At 34.3% G+C, this 16,800-nt stretch overlaps 1 protein-coding gene across 6 annotated transcripts in view; it reads left to right on the top strand.

Moving 5' to 3' along the window:
* The window catches only part of LOC131348237 (trichohyalin-like), a 166,381-nt gene that overhangs the window by 74,418 nt on the left and 75,163 nt on the right, over positions 1-16,800 (top strand). The window contains exons 1-3 of one of the 6 annotated variants that reach the window (XM_058383013.1): positions 5,423-11,339; positions 11,786-11,802; positions 12,874-12,934. The exons of 3 other annotated variants lie outside the window; for them this stretch is intronic. In XM_058383013.1, coding sequence (XP_058238996.1) covers positions 11,264-11,339; positions 11,786-11,802; positions 12,874-12,934 — 154 coding nt within the window. In that variant the 5' untranslated portion in view covers positions 5,423-11,263. 2 more of the 6 variants (XM_058383011.1, XM_058383014.1) reach the window with 2 other exon arrangements.

The following is a 16,800-nucleotide window of genomic DNA, read 5'->3' as shown; positions in this document are numbered from 1 at the left end:
GGTCAACAATTAATTTAAAGGGAAAAAAGTACTTGTGATATTTTTCAGTTCTTGAGCTTGAACAAGTGAACTGTAGTCTGGTGGAATGATGTGGATATGAGAATATAAAATGTATAAATGTCAAAATTCCACTTTCTGTTCAGGATTCATTTCAGTCACTTTATCCGGCATCCGCGTCAAAAGTCCAACATTTTCCCCTCAGATTTGAACAATCATCTGTTGTAACACCTGCCCCTTCGTCCCATTTCAGGCCCTCATGCATTTACCTGCATGAACACATCCCTCCCTGCTGCTGTCCCTTTCACTGACCGCACTGCTGCCGCTCTGCATCAGTCAGGTTCTTGTGTTTCTCTGAGTGTTTAGTCACGTAGTGGAGATTCAAACTGTAATCCTTCAACACAGTGATCTGTATTTCACAAACAAAGCACACTGCTTTACATCTGACTTCAGTAAATAAATACTCAGGAGTCCTTGGCTTGTTACGTGAGCTGACACTTTTGAGGGTGAACAGCTAACTCAGTATCTCCAACACATTACTGTGAAGGTGTGCAGACACACACACACACACACACACACGCACACACATTAAAAAAAAACATTCACCTTTAAAATAAAATCAATGAAGTTGTATTGTGTTCAGGATGTACACTTATTTACATCTGATTTCTAATTGCAACCACAGTGATTTTTTTCAGTGTTTGCACATTAAACCCAATAGTACAAGCAGTAAGAGCTTGACAATTGCTTTACAGAACAGTTTCAATTTTGGAAATATCTCTATTAGAACTTGAGATATGAGTTCAGAAATGTCATCAATATTTCAGAACATTTTCTGATATAAAAGGCTTATAAGGAACCGGCGTGTTGCAGAACCATTTTCAGCGATTTTTATAGATTTTCTTTAAAAAAACTTATTGTTGGAGATAAAACATGAAATCTGGAAGTCTTATGTATTTCTCACTTTCATTCCATTTCTGCTATTATTCTTTATGTATGACTGCATGCAGTTAAGATATACCTATATAACTGATGCTGAATGAAATACACAATTTGTTTTTAATTTATTTTCTGTGATATTTTGATATTTTTGTAATGTGCATAGCAATAAAATAACAAACAACAAGAGTTAAGCACACATCCAACACTATTAAAGTTGCATTGTTTTAACATGTAAATATCTCATCACCTTTACATTGCAGAACATCTTCACCTTACTAACCTTAGATCTTTACTGTTACCTTCAGAACAATAAACAGAACTACTCTTTAGACTCTTAATCTATAATAATACAAAGATATAATATTTAAAGTTGAAACAATGGTTTCATTCGTAATAAAGTGGTCAAAAGTGTCAAAGTGTACTGGGTCACGTACATAGACTCACAGCAGCTGCTAATTTTTACATTTTTTTAGTGTTATTTTTTAGACATAATGCAATACATTTAACAATATAGGTGATTAAGGTTGTTAATAAACGTTGTTATTTTGTGAATGATACCAATATTCACCTCATATTCTTTGCCCTCCACTAAGAGTATGGAAATTTTAACGTGACTTGATTATCGCTGAAAAACAAACATGGCAGAATCTCCAATGTCACTTGATGCGAAGGAAAATGCGTGAAATTGAACTTTGAACTTGCGTGTGTGATCAACATTTCTCCATTAAAATGCACAGAATTTCATCTTTTTAAAAAGGAAAGTTTGCAGTTTTTAATGATATATGTCACTTATTTAAACTCTGAATGGTTTTTGATATATTTGAAGTCAACGTTGAATAATTATACTGAAAGTTTATTTTTGGCGTAGGAAGAAGCGACAAACAGCATTCGAAGCTTATTCTTTTCTCTGATTGCTCTGAATAATTTAGATTTGCATAAATCAACAAACAGTTTGCACATTTTGAATGGAAACTACGCAACCCTTCAAAACCACGTCTGTGAACAAGCCGGTTACTTCATCTGTAAAAAAGCAGAGCTCAGCACATTTAGCAAATCATATTTTTGGCTGTGAATAATTTATTGAATCACGACCCTCACCATTTGAAAGATAATTCTATTAGCTTTTTAAACATGTATGTTTGAGAACATTTTATTTTATGTACTTTCTGAAAGAAGCAATTCATTTACACAACCTATGGGAATTCTGGCCTATTCCAATAGCCTTATCAGTTGATCTGTGATTGATTTCACGTGGGCCGGACAGAGACAACCAAAGGGCCAGATATGACCCAGGGCAGTAAAATGCCCAGCTCTGCTTCTTCAGAATCTTACACAATAAACATAAATCACAGCTTTAACAGTTTTCAGTGCTTGTAGACAGAATAATTGTCATCAGTCTCTCTGTGTAACAATCACACCATATTCTGAAAAAGCATTGAAGAGTCGACTCGGCCTAGCGTTTAGTCTCTTTAAGCTAACAGTAGTAAGGCGTGTTAATGCACACAGAATAAAGACAACCTGACTGAACTGAGAACAGAAGTCCTTCACTTCATTTCTAAAACTTCCTTCATAGGAGAGAGGGATTTGTGAGTGAAAAAGAGAAAAACATAACGAGATCACGCATCTTCCCAAATCTACTGCGACATATCACATGCTGTCGTAACCAATATATAGATGAAGCAGCAGAAAACACATCATTCTGTAATCTGTTCAGTTTTTACATTGATAAATGTCTGTGTTTTTAATTAAAGGAAGTGGGAATCTGATATTCTGTATATTCCTTTATCTACTACAATAACACATAGATATATTACAGAATATTTCACTATATATTTAAAATACACAGGGAGAAATACACAAATACTGACATACTGTATATTGGTAAAGACATGCATAGATCAGAAAATAGTATTTTCCAATAAATCACAGGATATTTCTCTTCCTTAAGGGTAACTAGCGGTATATTAGCACAATGCTACATGATACAGATTTACTGTGTGTGATGACTGATTGTTGTCTAGTTTTCCTCTTTTTTATTAAGACACACATCAGCTGTGTTTTAACCAGAGTAACAGTTACTTTCACATTTTCACATGGAACAATTCACATTTGTAATCATGCATAAAATCTTCACACTGTTTTATTTACTTTCACAGGATGATGAGGACGGTGAGTATAAATCCCTTTTCTCTGCTAGTGATGTCTTGATGCTGCATGAATAATATATTTATTGTACAGATGAAATAGATTAGACTGTGCTGTGTGTTCAGAGTGCAATAGCACATAGATATATGAGCATCATGAGCATAGTGTAGTGAACACAACAGACTGTGATCTCTGGCAGAACATTCATCATGCTGTTGTCTAGTTTATCATTTAGTGTTGTACAGACACAGAAATCTGACCTACACACTGATACTGAGAGCTAAAAAGCTGAATGTTTTTGTTTGAATGTGATTTCATAGCAATAACTCTCTCTGAAAGTTCCTGAGACTGGCTAACATTACTGTAGTGCAGGGGTCTCCAACACGTCACTCTGAGTAACTCACCTAAAGTTTCATAGAATATGTACAAAACTGATCAAATCAGATTAACTCAATAAACCTGTTTAAATTTCATGCCAATCAAACTCACAGATGCCCCGCCCCTTTCTGGTGTTCTACTGAAATCTGACTCCTGGACAAATCATGCTCCTCCACACATCACACAGTTTAATACAGCTGTTCATCAATCCATTTCACACACAGCTAGCACCAAGACCGTACATGGAAGTGTTATATAAACTTAAATCTATAAGCACGTAGTTGAAGTAGTTTGGATAAAGGATAAAGAAAACACATGACAGATCCTTTTAACTTGGAAGCTGCTGGAGATTCGACAGCGTTAGGAATAAAGCTACGATGCTGCCAGAGTAAAAGCGCTGAATGAATCTATCCTGCTGCAGGAAGATGCAGGACGAGTGAGCTGGAGACATTTCTTATTAGTGCAGCTGGTGTTTCAGAGTAAAGTACTCTTTAATATTTCTCATTACACATGCATATGAATGTCATAAAAATATTATTATTTAATCACATGAAGTCCAAAACAATGTCAGGTCTCTGTTTACAAAATTAATATCACCTTCAATATCAAAGGTGTTTCATTTTTTACAAAAAGAGTGTTTTTCAGTCTTGCTGAGGCCATCAGGGTATGTGCCAGGAGACTTGTAATAACAGTTTACTGATAAATAACAGAATCCATGTGAATGAAGGAAATCTGACAATAATAAGTGATAAATCTAGTCAGTAAACCTGTTGTGTTAAATCAATAAACTCGACTCAACAATGAACATGCTGCTTATGTGAATTTAAAATGATTTATTGTAAAATATGACTGTTCAATATTGACATTTTTTAAAGGTTCACACAAAAATAGCTTAGTGTTTATGGCAATAATCTATGTAAATAAATGTTACTAATAATATAACACGAGGAACTCTTCACCACCTTCATTTTGTCAAAGTAACTCTCAGAGGAAAAAAGGTTGGAGACTCCTGATCTAGAGAAAGAAAGTGAGAGAAAGCAGAACTTAAACAGGGAGACTAATTACTAAACACAAAACAGGAGAACACACTGAACACCGGAAATGAGACCTACAACTGAAGAAGACTTAGATTCAGACATGCTGGATTGTCCTCTGGTGCTCTGTCAGGGAAGTGTCCTAAATATCCGTGACACAGACAGATGAGACAAAGACTAAGCTGTAGCAGAGTGATGAAAAGAGGAAAGTGTGAAGTGAAAAGAAAACTGCTCATGATCCAAATCAAAGCAGCTCTTCTGTGAAACATGGAGACATGGACATTTATGGAAGACAGTAGAACTTGTCTTTATTTTTCCCTGATACAGATAGAAATGTGATTAAAATATGGTGATGCTCAGGATTTTCACTTCATATGGAGTGTTTTATTCAACAGCTGATCACAGATCTGTGTTACTGCACTGAGAAAAAACACCTCATGATGTATTTCATTATTTATATATAAACTCTTTATAATGATTCACTATCTGTTATATTTTACTTTATAAAATGTATAAAATTGTATCTGAACATTTTTGAAAGCACAGAGTGAAGATTGTTTATCAGCTGTTCTGACTGTAAATCATAAGTTTTTCTCATTGTATTTTATCTAACATTACATTTCTCTCTGTTGTTTTTCATGATCCCTCTCCCAGGGGTAAGTAAATAACTCGACTTCACACTAATGGTAAAGGCTGATATTTTATAAACTTATCACATATATTACATTTTAATCCAGGAATCAAACAGAACCATAAAAAGCATTTTCAGATCATGTTTACATGAAGGAGTCTGATCAGTAAGTGAGATTCCACTTCCATCAGTCAGCTTCTTTCCCACAATGCACCTGTGTGTAACCTCACTGCAGTGCAATAATGTAGACAGAGACGTTTACCATGTCGAGTAAAAGACACAACAAACACACAGTATATACCACACACCACTGACAGACTCCATCACAATCTTACACAATAAACATAAATCACAGCTTTAACAGTTTTCAGTGCTTGTAGACAGAATAATTGTCATCAGTCTCTCTGTGTAACAATCACACCATATTCTGAAAAAGCATTGAAGAGTCGACTCGGCCTAGCGTTTAGTCTCTTTAAGCTAACAGTAGTAAGGCGTGTTAATGCACACAGAATAAAGACAACCTGACTGAACTGAGAACAGAAGTCCTTCACTTCATTTCTAAAACTTCCTTCATAGGAGAGAGGGATTTGGGAGTAAAAGAGAGAAAAACATAACAAGATCACGCATCTTCCCAAATCTACTGCGACATATCACATGCTGTCGTAACCAATATATAGACGCAGCAGAAAACACATCATTCTGTAATCTGTTCAGTTTTTACATTGATAAATGTCTGTGTTTTTAATTAAAGGAAGTGGGAATCTGATATTCTGTATATTCCTTTATCTACTACAATAACACATAGATATATTACAGAATATTTCACTATATATTTAAAATACACAGGGAGAAATACACAAATACTGACATACTGTATATTGGTAAAGACATGCAGGGATCAGAAAATAGTATTTTCCAATGAATCACAAGATATTTCTCTTCCTTAAGGGTAACTAGCGGTATATTAGCACAATGCTACATGATACAGATTTGCTGTGTGTGATGACTGATTGTTGTCTAGTTTTCCTCTTTTTTATTAAGACACACATCAGCTGTGTTTTAACCAGAGTAACAGTTACTTTCACATTTTCACATGGAACAATTCACATTTGTAATCATGCATAAAATCTTCACACTGTTTTATTTACTTTCACAGTGGACATGTGAGTATAAATCCCTTTTCTCTGCTAGTGATGTCTTGATGCTGCATGAATAATATATTTATTGTACAGATGAAATAGATTAGACTGTGCTGTGTGTTCAGAGTGCAATAGCACATAGATATATGAGCATCATGAGCATAGTGTAGTGAACACAACAGACTGTGATCTCTGGCAGAACATTCATCATGCTGTTGTCTAGTTTATCATTTAGTGTTGTACAGACACAGAAATCTGACCTACACACTGATACTGAGAGCTAAAAAGCTGAATGTATAGCAGTGAGAAGCAAAGCAATACAATAAGCTAGGTAATACTGGGCTGCTAGTTTGTTCTGTAAACTGTGTGATGTGTGTAAATGAGTGCAGTCAGAATGAGTTACACCGCCACATCGGTGATCAGACTGCTGCAGAATCAGTGACAGTGTGAGCTAACCAACTTATGCTAGGAACAAAGATTAGCTCTTGTTGAAAGTGAGAGGTTTTGTTCTTTTACCTTGTGCTCAGACACTGTGACAGTCACATTAATGAGCAAAGAAACTCCAATATTTTATCCACAGTGAAAATCCACCATGTATAATAGGGATCCTCCATTTTTTCCAGCCGATACCGACTACTGTTTTTTGTTATCGTGATCAGCCGATACCGATCCCGAACTTAAGCTTTATATAACTATGTAACCTATTTTAGTTTATGAACTTAACCTATTTTTTAAGTAGTGCCACATATGTTGATTGTATTGTTTATATTATTTACAGTAATTAGTGAGATTGCATAAGCAATCGCACTCGTTATCGTCACTATTTATTATTATTATTCCGGTTCCTGGGCGCGCTACTAGTCCTAAACGGTAATAACTAAAAATATGGTTCCAGTGCTAAAATGTTCATCATGTGTTTCTTAAGTGTGCTATTACTTTTCATGCTGATAAGTATTGTAGTTTATTTTATATTAATTTTAAATGCATTTGTTACGGACTTCACTTCCTGGTTTCCGCACGGGCATTTAAGGAGATCGCGCACAGTTCGGTTTTTCTCGGAGATTTTTTCTCGGTTTTTGTCGTAAACAAGCATGTAAAACATTACCAGTCCTAACGGTAATCGCTAGAAACATGGTTCCAACGCTAAAATGCTGCTTAAGTGTGCTATTACTTTTCATGCTGATAAGTATTATAGTTTATTTTAGATGGATTGTTAAATGTGTTTTTCACGAACTTCGGAGCGCTACTGTGTGTGTGTGTGTGTGTGTGTGTGTGTGTGTGTGTGTGTGTGTGTGTGTGTGACGTCTGCAGTTTAGCGTATTTGTTAGAGTGCCCACTTCCCATGCTATAAGAATTTAACTCGCAAACAACCGTCGCTTGCTTCTGGCACTTTGGTAGAGCGCCCGCCTCCCATACAGGAGACCCGCTCGGGGTTGTATTTATGTATTATTTCAGAATTTCTTGCAATAGATTAAGCAACATATTCACAATCACACTCACATTTTCTTCTGGAAATGCAACATTCTAGTTATATATATTATTGTTCTAACAGAGAATCAAATAAATAAGCTAAATATAAATAAAGTAGTTTTTTGCTACTCAAAAAGTGTAATTATAACCGTTGTCCAGTATATGACAGTGATAAATAATGATAATAAAATAAATAAAAAAAATAAAAAAACAAGATCGGCCAAGTTTAATGACTACCAATTGAGTTATTGAATGTGATTATTGGCTGATGCTGATCTGTTACCAGTCGTTTAGGGCATCACTAATGTATGACGGTTAAACATAAACATCAGTGACAGACTGTAGAGATCTGAGACACAGAACAAAAATCCACCAGCATGACCTCAGAGTCGTTATTCAATAGACATATTAACACACAGACACACAATTATAGCTGAACATTTTTGAAAGCACAGAGTGAAGATTGTTTATCAGCTGTTCTGACTGTAAATCATAAGTTTTTCTCATTGTATTTTATCTAACATTACATTTCTCTCTGTTGTTTTTCATGATCCCTCTCCCAGGGGTAAGTAAATAACTCGACTTCACACTAATGGTAAAGGCTGATATTTTATAAACTTATCACATATATTACATTTTAATCCAGGAATCAAACAGAACCATAAAAAGCATTTTCAGATCATGTTTACGTGAAGGAGTCTGATCAGTAAGTGAGATTCCACTTCCATCAGTCAGCCTCTTTCCCACAATGCACCTGTGTGTAACCTCACTGCAGTGCAATAATGTAGACAGAGACGTTTACCATGTCGAGTAACAGACACAACAAACACACAGTATATAACACACACCACTGACAGACTCCATCACAAGGGTGGGTAATTAATTTCCCTTAGGGGTCACATGAGGAACTGGGACTGTTGTTGAGGGCTGAACCAATAGACTGAACTCAATGTTGCTCAATATAATTTTTTTATGTAAAAAAAAATAGCGTTATAAATAGCAGTAAATGTTATGGTTGTGATTAGCAGCTACTGGTTAGACTACATGTTACAATAAGGCTATGAAAATATGGAGTAGGTCAAATATAGAAATAAAAAAATTGTACAAAATTCATAATAAGACTTAATTAAAAAGTAGACAATTACATCTCTGTTTCATTTTATTTTTAATGTAACACTTTTTAACTTAAAAATGTGTATGTTGTATGTTAAAGGTCAACAATTAATTTAAAGGGAAAAAAGTACTTGTGATATTTTTCAGTTCTTGAGCTTGAACAAGTGAACTGTAGTCTGGTGGAATGATGTGGATATGAGAATATAAAATGTATAAATGTCAAAATTCCACTTTCTGTTCAGGATTCATTTCAGTCACTTTATCCGGCATCCGCGTCAAAAGTCCAACATTTTCCCCTCAGATTTGAACTGATATAAAAGGCTTATAAGGAACCGGCGTGTTGCAGAACCATTTTCAGCGATTTTTATAGATTTTCTTTAAAAAAACTTATTGTTGGAGATAAAACATGAAATCTGGAAGTCTTATGTATTTCTCACTTTCATTCCATTTCTGCTATTATTCTTTATGTATGACTGCATGCAGTTAAGATATACCTATATAACTGATGCTGAATGAAATACACAATTTGTTTTTAATTTATTTTCTGTGATATTTTGATATTTTTGTAATGTGCATAGCAATAAAATAACAAACAACAAGAGTTAAGCACACACCCAACACTATTAAAGTTGCATTGTTTTAACATGTAAATATCTCATCACCTTTACATTGCAGAACATCTTCACCTTACTAACCTTAGATCTTTACTGTTACCTTCAGAACAATAAACAGAACTACTCTTTAGACTCTTAATCTATAATAATACAAAGATATAATATTTAAAGTTGAAACAATGGTTTCATTCGTAATAAAGTGGTCAAAAGTGTCAAAGTGTACTGGGTCACGTACATAGACTCACAGCAGCTGCTAATTTTTACATTTTTTTAGTGTTATTTTTTAGACATAATGCAATACATTTAACAATATAGCTACATTTAATAATTATCGCTGAATAACAAACATGGCAGAATCTCCAGTGTCACTTGATGCGAAGGAAAATGCGTGAAATTGATCTTTGAACTTGTGTGTGATCAACATTTCTCCATTAAAATGCACAGAATTTCATCTTTTTAAAAAGGAAAGTTTGCAGTTTTTAATGATATATGTCACTTATTTAAACTCTGAATGGTTTTTGATATATTTGAAGTCAACGTTGAATAATTATACTGAAAGTTTATTTTTGGCGTAGGAAGAAGCGACAAACAGCATTCGAAGCTTATTCTTTTCTCTGATTGCTCTGAATAATTTAGATTTGCATAAATCAACAAACAGTTTGCACATTTTGAATGGAAAATACGCAACCCTTCAAAACCACATCTGTGAACAAGCCGGTTACTTCATCTGTAAAAAAGCAGAGCTCAGCACATTTATCAAATTATATTTTTGGCTGTGAATAATTTATTGAATCACGACCCTCACCATTTGAAAGATAATTCTATTAGCTTTTTAAACATGTATGTCTGAGAACATTTTATTTTATGTACTTTCTGAAAGAAGCAATTCATTTACACAACCTATGGGAATTCTGGCCTATTCCAATAGCCTTATCAGTTGATCTGTGATTGATTTCACGTGGGCCGGACAGAGACAACCAAAGGGCCAGATATGACCCAGGGCAGTAAAATGCCCAGCTCTGCTTCTTCAGAATCTTACATAATAAACAAAAATCACAGCTTTAACAGTTTTCAGTGCTTGTAGACAGAATAATTGTCATCAGTCTCTCTGTGTAACAATCACACCATATTCTGAAAAAGCATTGAAGAGTCGACTCAGCCTAGCGTTTAGTCTCTTTAAGCTAACAGTAGTAAGGCGTGTTAATGCACACAGAATAAAGACAACCTGACTGAACTGAGAACAGAAGTCCTTCACTTCATTTCTAAAACTTCCTTCATAGGAGAGAGGGATTTGGGAGTGAAAGAGAGAAAAACATAACAAGATCACGCATCTTCCCAAATCTACTGCGACATATCACATGCTGTCGTAACCAATATATAGATGAAGCAGCAGAAAACACATCATTCTGTAATCTGTGCAGTTTTTACATTGATAAATGTCTGTGTTTTTAATTAAAGGAAGTGGGAATCTGATATTCTGTATATTCCTTTATCTACTACAATAAAACATAGATATATTACAGAATATTTCACTATATATTTAAAATACACAGGGGGAAATACACAAATACTGACATACTGTATATTGGTAAAGACATGCATAGATCAGAAAATAGTATTTTCCAATAAATCACAAGATATTTCTCTTCCTTAAGGGTAACTAGCGGTATATTAGCACAATGCTACATGGTACAGATTTACTGTGTGTGATGACTGATTGTTGTCTAGTTTTCCTCTTTTTTATTAAGACACACATCAGCTGTGTTTTAACCAGAGTAACAGTTACTTTCACATTTTCACATGGAACAATTCACATTTGTAATCATGCATAAAATCTTCACACTGTTTTATTTACTTTCACAGGATGATGAGGACGGTGAGTATAAATCCCTTTTCTCTGCTAGTGATGTCTTGATGCTGCATGAATAATATATTTATTGTACAGATGAAATAGATTAGACTGTGCTGAAACTGAGACTGGCTAACATTACTGTAGTGTGTAGAACTACAGAGAGAGATGTGAGTTAGAGAGTCACACTGGATAATGCTGCATGAAAGAGATTATAACAGAATGGAAGCAAGTGATCTGGTCAATTTGTTTCTTACTGCATTCATACTGAAAGATCCTGAAGAGATTTTTTAATCAGCAGAAAGAGGAGAGAAACAATACAGTACAGGATAAAAACAGACTTTTAGGAACAGTTACAGAATGTTTATAGCTAATACTATAGGATAAAATACAGAAATACTGAAAATTACAATGAGTTTTTAATAATTTCGAATCTTACTTTGCTTTTTTTCCACATCCTCCTCTATATAAAGACGTCTGGGTTTATCAGGTGAGTAAACTATTATAAAATATAATAAATTCATTAATGTCTTACTGATGATAGCAGCATAAAAAATCTTAAATTATGTTAGAATTAGACCAGTGCTCAGTGAGGGGTAAATGAGTTACCATGGTAACCGCTCCCAGTGATGGTTTATTGTGGATTAAAAAAATCACATTTAATTGTTCTAGAAATACAGTTGTTGATCTGTTATTTATACTTTTATCAATTTGCTGTTATTACTGTTGTTATTATATAATTATTATTACTAGAACTGTAAACAGTTTGTGGAAATTTAAATAAAATAAAAGATATAAATAAATGTAAGAAATATGATTATCTTCACCACATTGAAGTCCATCTGCAAACTTTGTCTTAAATTCCATTTAAAGTGAAACAGAAAAGGTTTAACACGTGTTCAGTTTAACTTGATGATCGGTGCAGACATCCTACAACAGGAACAAAATAAATTTACATTAAAACTCTTTTCTTAAAACCTTTGAGGCAACATTAATGGCAACCCAAAAGAAACTGTAAACAAAACAAGCTGTCAGTCATTTTGGGAAAAAAAAACAATCTTATATATATATAGCTCATAGTTTCTGTGAACTCTGTTGTGTGATTTGATCAGAGCTGACTGACGATCATGAAAATATAAAAGTCAGCTAATGAACATAAAAATAACATTAAACACAATCAGATGTAAATGTCTGGATCAGTTGATGTTGATGCATAAGAACATGACTTTATTGTGATATTGTGTGACGTCACCACAACAGAAATGAACCCAAACATCTTGATTCTCCTGGAGAGGATTTTTTCTCCCTCCTGTAAGGTTCAGTTTACTGTTTAGTGATTGTGTTCTTCAGCTGCATTCAAACTCAGTGTGTTACTGAATACAATATCAGTTTAAATCAGCCTCAATCACCTCAGTGTGTACTGTTATATCACACACACACACACACACACACACACACAGTGATCTGAACAGAGAAACACTTCATGTTTATTTAACACTTTATTTACATACAGTATGGAGTCATGTATAAAACCTTCACACTGTTTTATTCACTTCCACAGAGTGACAGAGAATGGACAGAAGATGAGAGAAAGAAAATGGAGGAATCTGCTCTACTGACTGGTGAGTATGGAAGGAGATACAAAAGTAAACACTCCTGTTCATTTTTACAGTCTGAAGTGTTCAATAATGAGATCTCCAGTACACTATAAAAAAATGTTGTAAAAAATAAATAAATCACTGGCAGCAGCGGCGGCCAAACAAAAACCGTAAAATTAAAGTAAAATACATTAATTCAAATAAAGTAATAATAATTTTACATAAATGTTTATTAAATATTTTAAAGAAAAACACTGTAATTTTATGGATTTTTCCTTTATTATTAAATTGATCTACCTCCTTCAAAAAAGTGACAGCATTAAATGGTTTGAAGAGAAACACTGTTATTTTATTAATTTTTCCTTTATTATTAAGAACCAACATCTTCAATAAAATGTCAAGACATGCTCAAAATTGTAAATTTAACAGTTTAATTTTTAAAGACAAATAAATTCAGTTTAAAAATGACAGTACCAATGTCACATTAAACATTTATTATTCACTGTACTGATTAAATAAAATAAATTATCATAAAATATAAGCTTTAGGATATCTGTGATACAAAATACAATTGGGTAATACAAAACTGATGCATGTAGAAGATATACATCTTCAAGAGCCCCCAGGATGAACTGAAAAACTACAAATGGCATTTTTTCAAGTTATTACGGTTACAGCCATGAAATCATGATTTAACCTTTGAAACGAGTGGAGAAAGGAACAATTGGTGCTGTTTGCTGCTTTTTAGCTTGTTTTTTCAATTCATTTTGTATTGTTTTCCACAATATTCTACTCCTGGGGACTGTGTAGCTCTGATAAATTGTGTGGATAAATATTACTTTGTCATTAAAAGGGTTAATTCACCCAAAAAAGAAGAATCATCAAGAGTCATTTACTCACCCTCATGTCATTTCATACATGTAAGACTTTTGTTCGTCTTCATAACACACATGAAGATTTTCTGTCCCTTCTACAACTTTTACAATGAGACTGTAAAACTACTCTATATTAAGAGGTTTAGTCCAAATTTCCTGAAGAATTTTAATCGCTTTATATGATGAACAGATTTAATTTAGGCTTTTATTTGCATATTTACATTAATTCAGCAGACATGAACAGATGCTCAATCGTACCTGCTTGAACAAACCTCACTAACTCTCAGTGAAGCTCTAACATGCTGTGGAACACGCGAGAATGAACCGCATTGGTTCCCACAATTCAAGCAAGCATGCTGGAGCTTCCATTTGCCATAACTGATGTGTGCATTGATCAATGCAAATAGGTGAACAAAAGCTTCTCTTCAATCTGTTCATCATATAAAGCGACTGAGTCTCTTCAGAAAATTAGGATTTGTTTTACGATCTCTTTATGAATTTTTAGAAATGACAAAATGGTAGTTGCATAGACTGAATGAAGGCACAGAAATCTCCCAGATATAAATAATAATACCTTCAGTTTTTTCTGAAGATGAACAAAAGTCTTACAATTTTGAAATGACATGAGGGTGAGTAAATGAAGACAGACTCTTCATTTCGGGAATTATCTCTCTAACTCTCTCTCTATATCTCTCAAATTATCTCTCTAACTATATTATCCCTATAAAACTAAGTGCATTAATAAGTAACATCATAACATACAACAAAAGCTCAATGGCTCTGCTCCAGAAGTGACAGTTACAGCAGTTAAAGAACAATCCTCATCATCAGTAGGATCTTGGTTGGAGAGAAAAAAGGACATACTGTGATTCACTGAGAAGTCCTTTAAATTCTTTAATTTAATTTGTCTTCAACAACATTTGACATGAGATATTCTGCTATGTGAACAAAGAGCACTGTACGTATTGAGAGTGAAGGTGATTAAATGTTATTAGATCCTTCTGACATGTCATAAAAGCCAAGAATTTTGGATCCAGAACCAAAACAGTACCCGCTTCACAGTTTCTATTTTACTTGATCTACCCCTCATTAATTTGCTATTTATTGAATAACATTATATCCAGGAGTTTCTTTTTAAATCCTTTTGGAATTTTGAGGAATTTGAAAAATTTGATGCGAGTTTGCCTGTCCTGCATGTCTGCTCATCATCTCTTACACATCACATTGGACACCAGTATGACTTGCAACCAATACAGTATCTGTTACAAGAAGCAACTTACATCTACAGCATCTTAATGGTGGATTTATTGTTTTGACCACCACAATCAATACATTTTTAACACCTATTTGTTTGCTTCAGACCACTGAATCATTCACTGGAGTTGCATGGATTAGTGTCATGATGGCTGTATATAGTTTTTGAAGAATCACCATTCTGGGGTCTGTTGTATTATAGAGACGTACAAAGATGGATTACTTTTCTGAAAATCTTTCTGTACACCAGAAGGAAGTAAGTCATTTCCATTTGGGATGGTATGAGCAAGAGTAAATTATATATTTTTTGCCCCTTTTTTTGTGAACAAACCCTTTAAAATGAACTAAAATGTTTATTTTTATTCTTCTCTTTCATATACACTGCAATATATACTTACTTGTGATGGACTTGTCTCTCCGTTGGGTGTCTCTTCTCCCCATGAATAATTATTTTTTCAAATGCTTGATCTGAAAGAAAAAAAAAAGATTATTTAGCAGCTTTCAGTGGTACAAAATGTAATATAAAAATACTCAGTAACAAACAGGAAGTTACACTTGCATCAACAGGTTTGGGTCAAATTTAGCATCACTCCAGGACTTAGTGTAAATTTACTGTAAATATCTCCACTTACTATAAATATTTGTGCAGTTAAATGAAAAATCTGTAACACACACACTTTACAGCAGACAGATTTGTGGTAAAGTACCAGTCTGCAGGCATCATTACAGTGTAAACTGATGGACATACAATCATACCTGTAATAGAAAACTAAACATAAATCTAGAAATCTATCTGTCTTGTTTCACGAATGAGAATTCATTTTGGGGTGAACTATATTTTTAAAGTGGTGCCTTTGTGCAGATTTTGCAAAAAACACATATTTACATGCATTTCCTCCCACATAAAGGCAACTGTCAATTTATAGAAAACATACAAAAGGAACATGCTGACTAACGGTCAATAATATGACCACTATTGTGCACACTGCCCATTTACTGACTTAATATTAGCATGGAATGAATACTCACTGACTCTGAAGATCGTGTATCAGGAGACCCTCTTTCCCCACAGCTTCTGGGTCATGGGGGCAAACACACACACACACACACACACACCAATATTAATATCAATGTTAACAGACATGGACCTGCAAGTTTACTAACTAGCTCCATGAAAAAACACATTCTTATTGAGACTGAAAGTCTCACAGTCACACAGATGAATGTCAACAAACAAGTTTGTCGGAGTTTGTTGGACCAGTGTGTTGTTACCCCTGTCGCGGCAGGTCAAAGTGTTTTTTCACCTGACTGAACATGTTCATTTGGCGTTGGTCAGGGAATGCCTGAGCAGTGTGATATGATTTTCCAACAAACTCGGACGCAGTGCAGTTGGTGCTAAAAAATATAAAGTTGCCTGATCACTTGACTGCTGCTGAATTTGTAAATTGGGTCGATCTGCTCCAAGCTTCTTGATTCTTTTCTTTTCTTCATCTGAACTCCTTGTGAATGGGTATTTTTGTAAAGATAAAATCTCTTTTGTTAAGATAGAATTCTCTTTCATCTCGAGATATTTCGCTTGCTTCCACATTAATCAGTACCTGTCCGTTAACTGACCATCTGCTGAGGGGTAATGAGACTCGTTGAGAATGGTCCAATCACATGAGGCCAAATGATATAAAAACAATATTGATTCGCTAACAACAAAAGTGGGAGGGCCCAGGGCAGAGAGTTCTGCACCCCACGGAAACTTTAAAACAAGCC

The sequence above is a fragment of the Hemibagrus wyckioides genome, linkage group LG28 (genome assembly GCF_019097595.1).
Source record: "Hemibagrus wyckioides isolate EC202008001 linkage group LG28, SWU_Hwy_1.0, whole genome shotgun sequence".
NCBI lineage: Eukaryota > Metazoa > Chordata > Actinopteri > Siluriformes > Bagridae > Hemibagrus > Hemibagrus wyckioides.
This window is presented reverse-complemented; position numbering and strand designations above follow the sequence as displayed.